General features: G+C 34.1%; 1 protein-coding gene across 2 annotated transcripts in view; it reads right to left on the reverse strand.

Annotated features, from left to right (window-relative positions):
- TMEM135 (transmembrane protein 135) overlaps positions 1-16,786 on the reverse strand; it is a 209,177-nt gene that overhangs the window by 118,260 nt on the left and 74,131 nt on the right. For both annotated transcript variants that reach the window (XM_072969032.1, XM_072969031.1), the window contains one exon: positions 7,015-7,080. In XM_072969032.1, coding sequence (XP_072825133.1) covers positions 7,015-7,080 — 66 coding nt within the window. The remainder of the gene's footprint in view (positions 1-7,014; positions 7,081-16,786) is intronic.

The following is a 16,786-nucleotide window of genomic DNA, read 5'->3' on the forward strand; positions in this document are numbered from 1 at the left end:
AAACGCAGAGTTACTATTATGAGGAAAGTAAGGGCATTTGAAAGATAATTATCTCAGTACAGAAAGGTGCATATAGAGTTGGTATAGATGAGGCCATCATGCTTAAACATTGTGATCTGATATTTTTAAAACCTCACTTTGGCCCCTGGCCTTCTTTGCACCAGAATTTTCAAAATAAACTGTTTGTTCACCAAGAGTATGAAATAATGCCACAGTATAAAACATGATGAGTCATTTACTGTAGATTTAGTGACAAAGACAAAATATTCCAGCAAGAATAAAATACAAATTCTGAAGCTCAATGTTTTACAATGCAATTCTGGCATGAATTCTAAATTTCCTAAGCACCTGCCAAAATATAAAATGTTCTTTTAATTCATGGAAATAGAAAACTGGAGGAAAAATATCAAGATATTACTCAGACCAGTCTTCTGTCTCTGGCAGTTCAGTATACAGCATCCAGATTGACAGCTATTAAGAAAAATAACTTTTTTAAAATGAGCAAGATAGCAAACCCACAACCTCTGTGAAGCCTCTTTTAATGTTCTGTCATCTTGAAATAATGACCAATGGCTACAGTCATCTCAAACTTTCTGTTCTGCAATCAAAACCCATTTCTCCCCACCTCATCAGAGACAGGTTTGAGACTTCTCTGTATATACCTTGCTTATTACAAATACTCTCCAGGCCTTAACCTTTCTCTCCAGATCCTTTTCCATACTTATTTCTTCTCTCCTTTTCAGGATGTTACCCATTTTCCCCATATGCTTACTTTTTAAAGCTATATCCTACCTGCTTGAAAGGGAAAATATCGTAAGTTTCCTAGGCTACAATCTAATAAATTAGAGTTTCTGAAGCAGGACTGGTTCCAGAACCCTAAGGGATACCAAAATCCTCAGATGCTCAAGTTCCTTATATAAAATGGGCTCGTACAGCCGGTCCTCCATATTTGCAGATGCAGAATCCATAGATACTGAGGGCCAACTGTATTTGTATGGCTTATCAACATGCTTACAATTAGAAAATTACTCCCGGGGGGGGCGGGGGGGACAAAAAACAATAAACTTGGAAACGTTATTTGGAAACCTTCTAAGGTGGTCAGAATTCTTTTTTTATTTTCTTTTCCTTAGATGCTGTGGGATGTGGAAGGAAGCTAATCCAGTTAACAAAAACTATATTTCAATGGCAATAGACATATGTAAAGTATCTTAATATTTTCTTCCTGTTAAAATACAATACATAAATCAGAGTTCTTACCACAGGAGAGATAATCCAATTTTCCTTGACAGGATCAACTGAGCCTGAGTCTGCATTTCTGAGAGGTCAATGTCTAGTCATTCTCAGTGGGACTTTTGCCCAACTAAGTCTTGCCATTATCTGAAGAACTAAGTTTTCAGTACATAATGACTCTACTCTGTTTTTCTAATAGGATTCTTTTGTCTATTTATATATGTCAGTTTTTCTACCACTGAACTTCCCCCCCTGCTATATTTATTCTCTGTATAGAAACAAAATCATGTTCAACAGACTCTGAGTTGTGCATTTAAAGTCTGTAACCAAATATATTCTGTATATTATGAGCTATTGGCACTAGACAGCAGAGGGCACTGGTAACATATGCCAACCCAAATACCTTGAGTCCCATAGGGAGAAAATGATCATTTAATAAAACTACCAGTAACACTGCTATTAACATAGCTACAGACCCAAAATATCTGTCTTTCATTATAAACTCTTAGTTCATACACTGTTATAAATAACCACAGTCCAGAGATCTCCACATACTCACTCTAATATACAAAATACTTAATCATATTTAATTAAATAAAAAAGACTTATTTAATACAGACTAAATTCTGATATGCTTGTTACTTCGTGCTATTGTGCTAGCTGCTTTATAAATTTACTTCTCACAGAGTAATGCACAAAGTGGATGCTGTTATCCCTATTTAAAGAAAAAGTCACTGTGTGGCACGGTCCTAAGTGGAAGGTCAGGAACTTAGCCACTGGAATGTAAAGCTTCCTGAGAGCTGAAACCGTATTGGTTTTATTTACAGTTCAAACCTAGCATCTAGCCTAGCCCCTGGCACTCAATTAATATTCAGAGAAGAAAGGGAAGGAGAGAGACACTAGATCTGATACCAGTGCCACGTGTCACATCTGCCTTTAAGATGTTCTCAATGAGTATTTGCAAATTTCACAAGCCACTAGTTACTGGCATTCTACCAGGTGCTAGGCCTCAGAGAATTCACTATTTGAAATACTAATACTTTGCATATTAAATACTTATTTCCTGAGATGGTATTAAAAGAGACATAGTTTAAAAAATGTATTTTATTAGGAAAAAAATAGATGCAATTTTAAAAATATAAATGAAAGTTTACTTCTAGGTTTCCTTATATAAAGAATTCACATTGAAAAAAATAAAATACTTAGTTTAAGTATTATATTCAATTGAATACAATTTTAAATATAATTTTAACAATGTTGGAAATGCATCTTAATATCCTAATAATTCATTAACTTTGTGAATAAGAGTGAATATTAAATATGTAATTTCATACTCTTCAAATATTCCTTAGTGCATGAAAAAATTTTGTCAAAAATATATCATTGTATTATAAACTTCATGATTTTGAAATAAAATAGCCATAGTATTTATATATAATATAAATCTACAAAGATATCTATAACTATATTTATCTTAAACTCAGAGTTGATTAAGTCAAAATAATATTTGCCACGTAAGTTCTTTCTAAATAAATCTATTCCTTGTTATCAGACACATACAGAAATCCATATTATGTACTAGGCAGGCGATAAACCTGAAGAAACAGAAATTCATCACAAAGAGCTCCTACCCTCACTGCAGCCATCACACTACAACTAAATATGCCATATTACTTATTTAGAAGGTGCCCAATAAAAACTTGCTGAATGAACAAACAGACCAGGATTATTTCTCCTTCCATTCATGAATCTCTCCAACATAAAGATAGATTTGAAATACTAAACTTTTTGGAAAAATGAAGAAATATGCTTGTATTTTAGAATTTTTAAAAATTAACAGAGCTACTTAGATGAATAGACAAATCAACTCACTAGCTACAGGAAGTCATTGAGCTTCTTCATTTCATACTTTCAGTAATTCACTAGACATACAGCAGCAGCTGATAAACAGAAGATAAAGGCTTTAATTAAGACCTAGAGTTTGAAATCCTACCTTCCTATGGTAAAGAGTTGCTAAACTTTGGTCTCTTAAAACTTTCAATTAAGAATAAGCTAATGAAAAAACACCAATTTCTGGCTTACTCAGGTTTCAAGTTATATAAAATAACAGTACATAATTTTTAAAATACGTAAATTTTAGAGAGTAACTTTATCTTTTAACAAAGTACTTGTTTCACTCTATATATAAATATCTGGAAACCTAAAAAAAGGATCATACCTTTCTTGAAAACATTTTTAAAGTATAATTTTTGAGCCAAGCACATTCAAGTAACTATTTTTGATAGTGATAATTATACAAGTTAGCCTTCCCAAAGAAACACATTTTTTAAAACTCTACTCACAAAAAATTATCAACTTTTTAGCTTATGTAATTTAATCAAAACATAAAACTCCAACTAGCCCATATATAGGACTATAAAAAGAAAATATCAACATACTGAGGCATTTTCAGTGACAAAATTGTTAAGGGTCAGTATTTTTTCTATTCATTTTAAGCCATATATTTCTCTACACACATGAAAAGATAACAGTGATAATTAGAATGCATTTTTTTAAGCATGGCTAATGACATAATCTCAGAGGTCGTAGCTACTTGCTATTTTCAACTGTCAAACTATAAGACAAAAGAGTGATTAGGAAACCAGTCTAAGTAAGTGAATTACACTGAGGGAGACTATATTGTATAGTGGAATGAATGGGCTTTGGAGTCAGGCTGCCGTTCAAATCCCATGTCTCCCATTTCCACAGATGTTTGATAATAGGCAAAATGTTTAACTTCTCTGAGACTAGTTTATCTATAAAATGAGCATAATAATTTCCCCTCTCAGAGTTGTGATGAAAATTCTAAAAGATAATGGGTCACTCCTTTGCTTAAATCCTCCAATGATTAATTATAACTTACAAAATAAACATCACGGAATTATGTTTTCTAGCCTCAATATTTCTTAAAATAGCCAAACAGAAATGTCCAATAGGTAAACAAAATGTAAGCTTGAAGCTGAAACACAAGGAAGAACAGACAGTAGACAAGCACAGTTCAGTGTCATCAACCATCCAGATAACAAATTTACTCAAAGACTGGTATTTCTGTAATTTGGATATAACCAGTCTTTATTATTCCTCCTACTTGATATCACTTTCATGGCATCACTTATGAATCCCTGCTTAACAGATGGTTTCACAATAATGGGCTAAAACCATATTTCAAATGCCCTAGGACAAATAAACTCCTTACCTTTCTTCTCCCTTAGCATATCATATATTTTCTAATATGATAAATACAGTGATTTCAGTGTCTGTTTTAGTCCATTAAATTGTTAATCTTTTAGTTTATCTCCTACTTCCAAACTAATTATTATTGGCCAGATACTAAAAATTAGCACATTCTAAGTAGATTATGGACTCTACTTACTTCCAGGCTTAACCTTAACTAACCTTAACTAAGCACTTATACCCTCTCTCAGATTTTCTCCCCAAGTAAGGATGCCGCTGTTTCCTCCACCAGAGTATAAGCTCCTCTAAAGGCAGGAACCACATTGTATCAGCTATTTTCACAGAACTCAGCCTACCATCTCCAAAAATTTGTGCCACTTGTAAATACACATATTCAACAATATTTTTGTTTTGTTGTGTCTTAATTCTCTATTTCCCACAGTCAAATAATTAAATGTAATTTGTGGCCTATCCTAGCTACCATTCGCTGAATACATACTACATATCACTCTGTGTTTTTTTAATCGACAAAATGCTATAATTTATCAACTCTAAAATATCACATAGTTAATTTGAGGTGTTAAAATGTGAAAAACAGTAAATGGTGACTATGAGGTGCCATTGATTAGAAGACACATTCCATTTTCAGAGATCTTAAAATATAAGGAAAAAAATGTGCATCTTACTGTTAACATCTTATTTTAGAAACTGAAGCTCAGGGAGTGCTTAAAAACTCTGTCCAACGTTAATATCTGTTAACCAGGCCAGTTACCTGTTGCAATCCCTAGTCATTGGGGGAGAAATGGATCAAAACCCAGCTGCTTTAACTGCTTCCTCGCCATTAAGTAAAATACATGTATATGCACTATGTGCTGATATGCTCAGAAGATTACTTATAAATTGTCTCACATCATTTATTTCCCCCAGTTTTTTACGACAGAAGATAAAGTTCAAAAGGTCATTGCTCACTCTCATGAAAAAAGTTCATAGTAATTACTAAAATCTAAAATTCATTTTGATACATTTTAGGCAGATAAATATATCTTGACTTTATTAATGGAAATATTTTCTTCTCTCAAAATGGCGCCACACAATGCAGTTTGTTGAGAATACCAAAGAGATGAATTAAGTCTTTTTCATAGACAAAATATATATTACAAATTAATACCAAAGTAATTTGCCAATATACAATTAAACAATTAAGAGTATGTAATTTCCACTGCCTTCCTAAACAGTGAAAGGGCTATTGAGACAACACTGTTTCTGATCTGATACAAGTGCACAGAGTCTTTGCAATGCCAACACAAGGGAGCTCTCGGCCAAAGTGAAATAACACAATTACCTGCTCAGAACGCTTGCCTAAGGCAATTTTGTATTTCTTAACAGTTTTCCAAACCAGCTGAACAGCAACATTAAGATAAATATAAATCTTCAATGGTTTAAAAGACCTGAGAGCTCTCTTATTCATGATAAAACTTCATAAATGTAGTAGAAAATTCCTATGGAAAGCCACTGGTATGGTGGCTAGTACTGCACGACAGATTCTAGTGAAAACACAAATGTCTTATCCCATCTCCGTGCAGTAAAGAATATACTTCTACAATGTTTTCTACTTGTGTCTCATGATAGTAAAACAGTGAAGTTAAAACAGTATATAATTTCCAAATGACTGTACATTTTCACCTAATAAGCAGATATACTGACTGATAAATTTTATAATCACACAATAATACAGTTTCAGTTAACTCCTTAGATATTTACTCACTTCCACAATTAAATGTTTAGGTTACTGAATTACAAGCATTACATTAAATAAAACAGAACTTAATTCCAGAATAAAAAGCACTATATTTTATCCTTCAGTATTTGCCTGCAAAATAGAAAAAAGAATATGGCAATGTGACATTACACTCAGCCTCAACTTAAGAATGTCTTACTGAGGGACTGAATAAAGAAAAAGCAGAGTGGTAATTAGGCTCTCAATAATTTTGTAACGAAAATTTATTTCAGGTAGCAGATTTTTTTCTTCTAAGAATTGGTAGGAGCGTTTAGAAAAGTTTAAACTTAGACTCTACTGGAATTGAGCCTCAACTACAAGAAAGAGCAGACTAAATTCCATCTCTCTCCCTCCCTCTACCCTTCCTTCTGTGATAAATGTCAACATTTCAAATTATTTTATCCTAAGATAGAGGTATCACATCTGCAGAACATAAAATAGGAAGAAAGTAAAAAGTATAGGGTTATTTTCATTAAATACATATATGTATGCATATGTGTGTATATATATATGTTTGCAGAAATTATTATTAAATAAAATGTCATTTTCTTTTAAGAGTAAAAACAATTGGCAATCAAAGATTAAAAGGCTCAGCAATGTATTTTCAACCCAAATTTTGGTTCCAACATGACTAAACTGAAATAGATTTGAAGGTCAGATTCACTCAATATTATGTACATCAGGTATTTCTGAATTTGTTACATAAAGCATCACAGAATTCATCACATTTTATGTTTTAAAAAAGGTATAGTATGAATTAAGAACTAATAATTATATCAAAATTCTCATCTTACTTCTCCATTTCTTAACGTTGAGATGGTTCCTCTTGCTACACCCATTCTAAATAGTGTTTCTGTGGCCTGTGAATTAAAAAAAAAGCAAAAATATATCAACTGTAATCTGTATCCAACTGTACATCCCAACCCTAAAAGGTAAAACGTTCAATACTATTACATTTCCAGCAACCTCTAGAGAAGCATCGATAAGGCACAAAAAGAGCTACAAGCTCTACATTATACTCCAAAAATATCATTTTCAGAATATTTTAATGTCATCAAGAGTGCAGACAGAAATTTTTCGAAGGTTATTTTGATCTGCTATTGTCATTCCATGCCTATAGCTTCAAATTAGTACACTTAAATAAGTTTAAACCTTAGTTTGGTTATCAAAGATTAAATAAAAATTTAGTACTTAGATTCAATTCAGAGACTATCATTTATTCTGATTTTTAGTTTCCATGTGAGTTCAATTCAAATCACCTTTTACTGAAATACTCACAGAAGATGAAGTAGTTCAGTGATATCACACATAAAATAACACATGAAAATACTTAATGCTTTCTATACACTAACAATGAACAATCCTAAAAGAAAACTAAGAATTCTGTTTACAACAGCATCCAAAAAAATTAAAGACATAGGAGTAAATTTAACTACAGAAGCAAAAGACTTGCTCATTGAAAACTACAAAACACTGCTAAGATCTAAAAACAGAAATAAATGGACATCCTATATTCACAAACTGGAAGACTTAATATTATTAAGATGTCAGTACTACCCAAAATGATCCAGAGTGAAAGCGGAACATCCTAATGACTTCTTCACAGAAACACACAAATCCATCTTAAAATTCATATGGAAACCAAAGGACCCCAAGTAGCCAAAATAATTTTGAAAAAGAGGAACAAAGTTGGAGGACTCATGTTTTCTGATTTCAAAACTTACTTTAAAGCTACAATAATCATAAAGATATATCATAAAGACAGACATATAGGCCAATGAAACAGAACAGAGAGCCCAAAATAAACCCTTGCATATATGTTCTAATGATATTCAATAAGGGGACCAAGACCACTCAATGGAGAAAGGACAATCTCTCTAACAAGTGCTGGGAAAACTGGATATCGACATGCCAAAGAATGAAGTTGGACCCTTATGTCATACACAGGAATTAACTCAAAAGGGATCGAAGACTAATTGTAAGAGCTAAAACCGTAAGACTCTAAGAGGAAAACATAAGGGACACGTCGTGATTGGTGTCTGGTCTTGCTGTTTCCTCACACGGCAGAGAACAAGGAGAAGCAAGCTCTTTTTGTACTCTCACAAGTGAGCTAAGCCCATTCACAAGAGTTCCTTATCTAATCCTAATTACCTCCCAGACGTCTCACCTCCTAATACCGTAACACTGGGGGGAGAGGGTTTCAATATGAATTCGGGGGAACACAAATATTCAGTCTATAACAAGGGTGTTCCAGTCAGAGGGGCATTAAGCACAAAGGCCAGTAGGTAGGATCACGTTTGGTATGTTCAAAGACAGGTAAGATGGCCAATGAGGCTGAAAGAAAAAGACTGCATGAGAGTATGGTTGAGAAAAGAGGATGCAAGCTCATCTGTGCAATACGTGTTTTTATCTTTCAACCTGGTAGGGAAGAAATGCATTTCCAACTTTCATTAATTGAAAATATAATTCAAAGCATGCTCTACTAAACAAAATTTTAAGAATTAACAAAGAGAGAGAGAGAAAGGTTTAAATGTAAAAACTGAATGCGTATCTAAAGAAATCCAAAGTGTAGCAGGGACGGCAAACTGGAGGGAACTGTAAGGAAACTGATGTGTGTGTACAAGATCAGTGTAACAGAGGGCAGTGGAAACATGTTAATTTCATTGTAAGGATGTACACAGCAGAAGAAGTAAAGAAAGGATTACAAGTGGTTGCCTCTGGGCTGTGGTAATCAGGCAAAAGAACAAGTAAAGAGTACTACTCTTTTTCTATTAGTTTGCAGCACATTATTTGCTTAAACCACATGTAAATCCTTGATCAAAGCTTTTTTTTTAAACTTTTAAAGGAATTAGTCATCACTACTATACAATTTTGCAAAGAGGTCAAATATTCCCAATTAGGAATTCTACGCTCTATTTTAACTGAGTCACACTGCATAGGAACTAGAACCCAACTTTTGTGGGTTATCAAAATCTTTGCCACTGCTGCACAATTTTGCCCTAAAATATATAGGAACTGTGAGACATGTTAAGTTACAGTTTGCACAAGTTCATTTCATTTATATTCCAATGATTTTTTTTCTTCTAACCATGTTTTTCTAAACAATATATACAATTTAGATTTTTTTTGGTAGGCAATACAAACTGTCATTTCCATTTGTTAAAAAGAAATAATTTTTTGATGACTATATATTAATGATTTTAACAACCCATTCGTTACTTCAAAGCTGAATTTATATTTAATACTTCAGTGTTAATACTGGGTAGTGTGAGATCTGCACTGAGAAACTAAACAGCATACAACTGACAGCTGTAAATTCCTTCAGAAAATGAAGTTTCTTTCTAAAGACATAGTCACATCAGTTCTTATAGAACAGTTATAACTAGACTAATAATATTTAGTTTTAGTTTAGTAGTTTTAAGTGCCTGTTTGGGATGATAATAGGCAATTTCAGATGAATTTAGGAAAAACAAAGTTATTACCTGCAGAAATGTCAATTACAGAAGGTCCCCTTCCCTACCAAGCTTAAATGGGTTATGTAATGTTTTATCCAAAAGTTTCCAATTCCACTGTCCTGTGTTTTCGTGTTGAAAATACTTTTGCATTTTTCCTCTGAGTGCCAATTTCTTACTACTACTATTTCTTTTTTTGTTTGTTTTGGGAGAAGGTAATTAGGTTTGTTTGTTTGTTTATTTAATGGAGGTACTGGGGATGGAACCCAGGACCTCATGCAAGCTAGGCATGTGCTCTACCACTGAGCTATACCCTCCCCCCTATTTCTTAATGTAACATGTTTACCTGGAATGTATTTTAACTATTTTTGCATAGGATAAACTGAAACACACACATTTTGTACACTGTGCTTTTTTTTCGTGGGACACGTGCAGTGTGATCCAGTTGTTTTCCATCGCTTGGATGTGCTGACCTAGGAATGTTGGTCATATCAAACATTAAATTTAAAAGTGACCACTCTTTTAACTAACTTTTAAATGTTTACACGAGTATGTGCTGTGAAGTGATCTGAAATTTGTAATGTTTTTGTCATGAAATGTACAGCTCCTAAGTGTTGTAATGTAATAAAAACAGTTATGGTGACTTTAAAAAAAGGTCAAGTACTTCACAATTTTAATAGAGTGGGGCATATAAGAACATAGTTGAGGACTGAATAAGAGGACATAAAGTCAAACAGTGTAAGTCAACTCTTTCAAAACGTTTGACAATACAAGTAAGGAATGAGACTGAGTAGTTGCTAGAAAGAGCAGAGTTGGGAGAAAACTGACAACAGGGTATTTTGAGGATAAAAAAGATTTAGAAAACTTTTTAATGGCTAAGTAGAAGACGTTGTAGACACAGGAAAGAAAATGGATACTGACCGAAGGGAATTCCTGTTGAAGACATGGTTAAGAGCACACAGAGCAATGTGTTAGCTACATTAAAGGGAGAAGGTGCAGATAGAGGAAAGAGCTTTCCCTCCCTCTCTCTCCTCCCTCCCACTCTCCTTTCCCCTCTGTATTAGGAGACAGGATTAGAAAAGAAAGGAGTGGAGCTGGCGATTGATACTTACATGCTAAGTTACAAAAAAAAAAAAAAAACAAAACAAAACTTTTAAGACAAACACTGCTAAATTTGTGATTGCAGCAAAATATGAATCTAATTCTATCCATAACTCATACAGACTTAAAATAGGCCAGTCATGGGGAGGAAGAAGGGTTTTTCCTATACTCAAATGAAAAACTGATTATAAATGAATGACTTTGCTATGACAGAATTTTACTAAAACATATAAAACTTGATGCTGAAAAAACTATTTACAGAAATTTTTATTAAAGGAAATAAATTTCTCACCAATAATATACTTTTTTTCTCTATTCTTAATGATGTGTATATTAAACTACATCTTCCTGTTTCTTTTTAAACCTTATTTAATCTAGTGATGTGATGAACAGTCCTCGTCTAGGTCAGGTTAGTTACTGTGTATGTTTGAGGAACAAAAGGGGAAAGGCAGAGACAGCAAGCACTTGGGATAAAAATACACAACCTCTCCTCTAAACCATATCAAACTCCTTACTTTTTTGTGTCTCAAAACCTGAGGCAGTTTGAAGATCTAATTCTTCTGCGCTTTCTCCAGTAGAAGAAGAATACCAAATTCAATCTTTTGTTTCCAACTAAATTGATTTATTTCATGAGCTCGTCCCACCAACATTTTTAAGGATGTCTCATTCTAACAGCACTCTGTCAATTCAGCTTAACTTCCTTTGATTCTACAGGAAAGCACTGGAGTGTACAACATTCTTTTGACCTCTACTAAAGAAACTGCTTTTAATTTACTTGTACCCAAACAACAACTAACAAGTGTCCAGAACAATGAGACACAGGGCTAATTCTCAGCACTTGTAAATTTACCGCTAGCAAATTCTTCACTGAAATTTCCCTCTCCTTGAGTTTTGGTAACAACTAAAATGATCAACACTAAAAACATTCATTAAACATCTGTCAGTGGCAGGGGAAAAAAAAAACATCTGTAGGTCCTTAGTTAAAAACAGGTTATCAAGAGAGACTGCTTTTAAGAAGAGTGTTAGACAAAAGTGACTTAGGAGACATGAAATCTAGGTGTAAGAAATGCAAAGTTCTGGACTGAATCTTTGTGTTTGTATATGTATGTGTGCAAATTTAAAAAGATCCAGAAGGCTAAACAATGAGCTGATAACACTGATAATCACTGGGTGTTTTTCTTTATTTTCTAGTGTTCTACTACACACATATACTATTTGGTAACAATAAAAATAAAGAGTGAAAATATAAAGTAACAATTTTTGTTACATTGAAAGATCAAACACTTAAAATGGAATTTTGGAACAATGTAAACTGTTATAACACAAGCAGTACTACACTGAGTGACTCCCAAAGTAGAAATAATCAAAATGCAATAGAGACTCATGTCTTTACAGTCTAATGCTTTTTAATTCTTTAAATCAACACAAAATAAGTAAAATTAGTAAGAAACATATATTTAATAGATTTTACCTTGAAAAGTGGTATGATAACTTTAAAGCATCATATATTACAGAAAGACTTCAGTAGGTTAATTTCACATGCAGTTTATAAATATAAATATAAAAGCTGTATTTAGCAGATATTTATTTTCTATTAGTCAAGCAACCAGAATTCTAGTTATCTTACTTCCACTATTTACTTTCTGGGCAACCTTAGGCAGGTCATTAAACTCTCTCAGCTCTGACCTCCCCTGTGAAAAGGTGACAGCTAATATCAACCTGGCTTCTTGTGATGGTCAATGGAGGTGTTAACGTATGTGGAAAGCTCTGTAAAGAGCTAGATAAACGTAAAATACTAAATCCCAGGTCTAGTTTCTTGAGATGAAAAGATGTTCCAGAAATACTAATTTTGACTTTTTAAATGTAAAAATAAGGAATGAACTAATGAAAACTCCCAAATGAATAAGCTTTAATCAAAGCTGTGAAAATGAAAAACAAAAGTCTGTTATCAAAGAGTCACAGCTTAAAACAGTTAAGTCAGAGAACTTCACTGTTCTCTGCCTATGTCTTTACTGTTCTGGTTTACCAACTAAACACTGTGGTCCTGGAGGGCATGGATTACCTCTTACTTACGTGTTCCAGCACCTTGCGCAAAATGTAACAATACAGCACAAAGATTAAGAAAGCAGGTTTTAGAAACAATGTTGAGTTCAAATTCTAGCTTTGCCTTTTGCAAAATATGTGATCCAGACAAGCAACTTATATCTTTGAGTTCAAGTTCATCATTAAGAAAACAAGGATAACAGTGATACTTAACTCAAGGAAAACTGTGAGTGTTCAATAAACGATCATTTTATTACTATTGATATCTCAAAGGAAACGCAGAATTCCAATTCTACCTTAAAAAGTGGTCATCAGATTGGAATTAAAATTACACCAGATGGTAATAAAAATGTACTCAGTAAAACAGTCAACCACAATGAGCACATTATGCCATAGGGCTATGTATTTATGCTAAAATTCTTGACAAGACAACCAGAAAAAAGAAAACTTACATTATTTCAATAAGATTAATTTAGCAAAAGTCTTCAGAAATCATACGCAAAAGTCAATCCCCAGCTGTTTAGCCTGGCCATAGAAGAAAAAAGATTCAAATACTGAGGGTTTTATGCACCAGCTGCTTTCCTTCTTTATGATGATCCAAATACAAAATAAAAATAGAAAAACTGAGCATTAGCTATCTGCTTCGCACTAAAGAAGCGCTGCATGATACAAACCTAATACTACGACTTCAAAATACACAACTGCATTAGCATAGCAGCCAAGACCTTTGTGAGGTCCCCAAACCACTCTCTCTTTCCTCCAGGCAGCTGCCTACAGCCCAACCCTTTCCAGCTCACTAACTGCGATTCATAACTTCAGGGCCCAAGCCCTGCAGCAGCTACAGCACAGAGAGCAAAACCTCTGAGAGAAACTCTATCCTTCTGGCCAGAAAACAGGGAAGAGGGGCTCAAGTAAAACAGAGGGAACAGAATGTGTAGGGAATTAACCCAAGGCCTTGGAAGGTGTCTTCTTTCTCTTGACTCTGCCCCAAGGACAGGCCCTAGTTATAAGATGAAGCAGCACCACTGCAGGAAGTTAAAACTGAAAAATAAATTGTTTTTTTGGTTTGTTTTTTTTTTTTGTTTTTTTTTTTGCAGAAGGCATATGGAAAGGGAACCTCTGGAGTCCAAAGGAGAAAGGAAGAATCCTCATTATATGTATTTTTTTTCACTCTCTTTTCTCTACTCACTTTGTCCCAAAGGCAGAACCTGATGAGTGTGTGCAGTTAGATAGCAGTGTGGGCAGCTACAACTCTGAGAGAAACCCCATCTTCCTGGCCAGAGAACCAGGAAAAGGAGGCCCCATGAAGAAGAGAATAAATGGGCAATCCTAGAAAGGATGAGCTAGAAAAGGAAATCCCCTAGCTAAATCTGTGTTTGAACTAGCACCAAGTACAGAGCTCACCCTCATCAGCAAATGCACAGAACAGACCCAAGTAGCAAAGCAAAGGCTTTGAGCAAAACTACAACTAAAACTGACACCCAACTCCTAGAATAGCCCATGAGGGGCGCACAGACAGGAGAGACACAAAGCAGCGCAGGAAAGGCAACCGACATTAGAACCACTGCCCACTGAAGACGAGAAAGAATTTTCAGTCCAAATCTAACAAGTGACTGCCTACTCCTAAAGAAAAAAAAAAGATAAATAAAAAATAATAAATGTTTACAAGATCAACACTCTCCCAAGGATTTAGCAGAACCCAGAGTCTCACAACATGATATTCAAAATGTCCAGGATCAATCCAAAATTGCTCAACCTGCAAAGAACAAAAAATCATGACCACTTCTCAAAGGAAAGACAATCAGATGTTGAAATTACCAGACAAGGCCTGTGAAGGAGCTACTATAACTATAGTCCATGAGGTAAGATTAAACATACATGCAATGGCTGGAAAGAGAAGTTCTTGACAAAGAAACAGAAACTAAAAAACATAGAACTTTTAGAACTAAAAAATACAGTATGTGAAATAAAAAATTCAGTGACTGGGGGCTTAACAGCAGAATGAAGATGAAAGAGGAAAAAAAAATCAGTGAACTTGATGATAAATCAATAGGAATTATCCATTCTACAGAACAAAAAGCAAAAAGGTTGCAAACAATAAATGAGCAGAGCCCCACAGACTTGCATACAAAAGATCTAGCATTCATATTATTAGAGATCCAGAAAGAGAGGAAAAACAGGTTCATACAGAGAAAACACTCAAAGAAATAATAACTAAAAACTTCTCAAATTTGGTGAAAGACATAAATTTACAGATTTAAGAAGCTCCATGAACCCCCAGTAAGATATGTGCAAAGAAAACCATACCCAGACAGATCATAAACAAAACGCTGAAATCCAAATGTAAAGAAAGGATCATGAAAGTAGCCTCCCCCCACAAAAAAAAAAAAAAAAAAAGCCCATACATATTACATAGTAGAACAACTATCAAAATGATTATGGATTTGCTATCAGAAACCATGGAAGCAAGAAGAGAAAATATCTCTAAAGATTTTGAACTATAAACCCAGAATTCTATATCCAGCAAAAATACCCTTCAGGAATGAAGGGAAAATAAAGACATTCTCATGTAAAGGAAACTAGGAATCTGTTAACAGCAGAACTGCTCTAAAGGAAATGCTAAAGAAATTCCTAAGGTTAAAGAGAAACAATCCTACATACAGACCCACCCTGTACGTTCAACTGATTTTCTACAAAATTACTAAGGTATATGGGGAGAGTAGTCTTTTCAACCAATGGAGCTTTAAAAATTGAATTTCCAAATGGAAATATATGAACTTCAACCAACTCTTCACTCCAAACACACAAATTAATTCAAAATGGAATACAGACTTAAATGCTGGCATTCAAACCATAAAACATCTGCCAAAAAAAAAGATAGCACTGGAAAGAAACACTTTATAATTTGATTTAGGCAAAGATGACATCCAAAGGGAAAAAAAGAACAAAACATTAAAGAAAAAAATTCATTACAGCAGCTGTTGTCCAAAGATGGGCATAGTAATAAGTACTATCCCACATGTACTTCTTATAATGCGACACTGCCTTTCCCCTATGTCATATGTTCCCTGCCCTTTGAAACTACCTATGAAACTGTACCTTAAACATAATGGGCAAAGTGATGCTCATTTTCAAGGTTAAATCATGATGGGCAAAATGGCTTCTGCCTGGTGTTTTCACTTTGTCCAGACATGCACCTTTGGAGCCCTGAGCCACCTCCCACTACCTTGGAGCCACCATGCTAGAAGATTTGTAAAACTAGAGATGCCCCAGCTATTTCAACACACAGCTATTCCAGAACTCCAAGCCAAGGTGCCATTCATGCCAGTGAGTCTTCAGATGATTCCAGCCTTTAGCTTTCTAGTTGCACCAGCCAATGTTAAGTACGGCAGTAATGGGCTATTTTGGCCAAGCCCTTCCCAGACTGCAGATTTATGCAAAGTAAATACTACTGTTAATGTTAGCCACTAAATTTTGTGTGGTTTGTTACCTAGCATCAGATAACTATACATTGATAAAAATGTGCTTCATCAAAATTAAAAGCCTTTTGCTCTTTGAAAGACTAAACTGAGAAAATGAAAAAGCAAGCCACACTCACAGAAAATATCTGCAAATATATATCTGACAAAGCATTTGCATTCAGAGTATATAAACAACTCTTATAACTCAAAAATAAGACATATAACCAAAAAAATTAAAGTAAGCAAAATACTTCAACACACTTCATCCAAAAAAAAGGTACATACACACATACATATAGTATATTCATATATATGTATGCATGCATATATGTGTGTATGTATCTTGTATGTACATATACACTAACAAAACACAACACACATATATACATGAATGGGCAAAAAGTCAACAAAAAGATGTTCAATATCATCAACCTCTAAGGAAAGGCAAACTAAAACTATAATGAGATACCACTATACATGCACAAGAAGGGCTAAAATACTAAAAAGAA

This window comes from Vicugna pacos, chromosome 10 (genome assembly GCF_048564905.1).
Source record: "Vicugna pacos chromosome 10, VicPac4, whole genome shotgun sequence".
NCBI lineage: Eukaryota > Metazoa > Chordata > Mammalia > Artiodactyla > Camelidae > Vicugna > Vicugna pacos.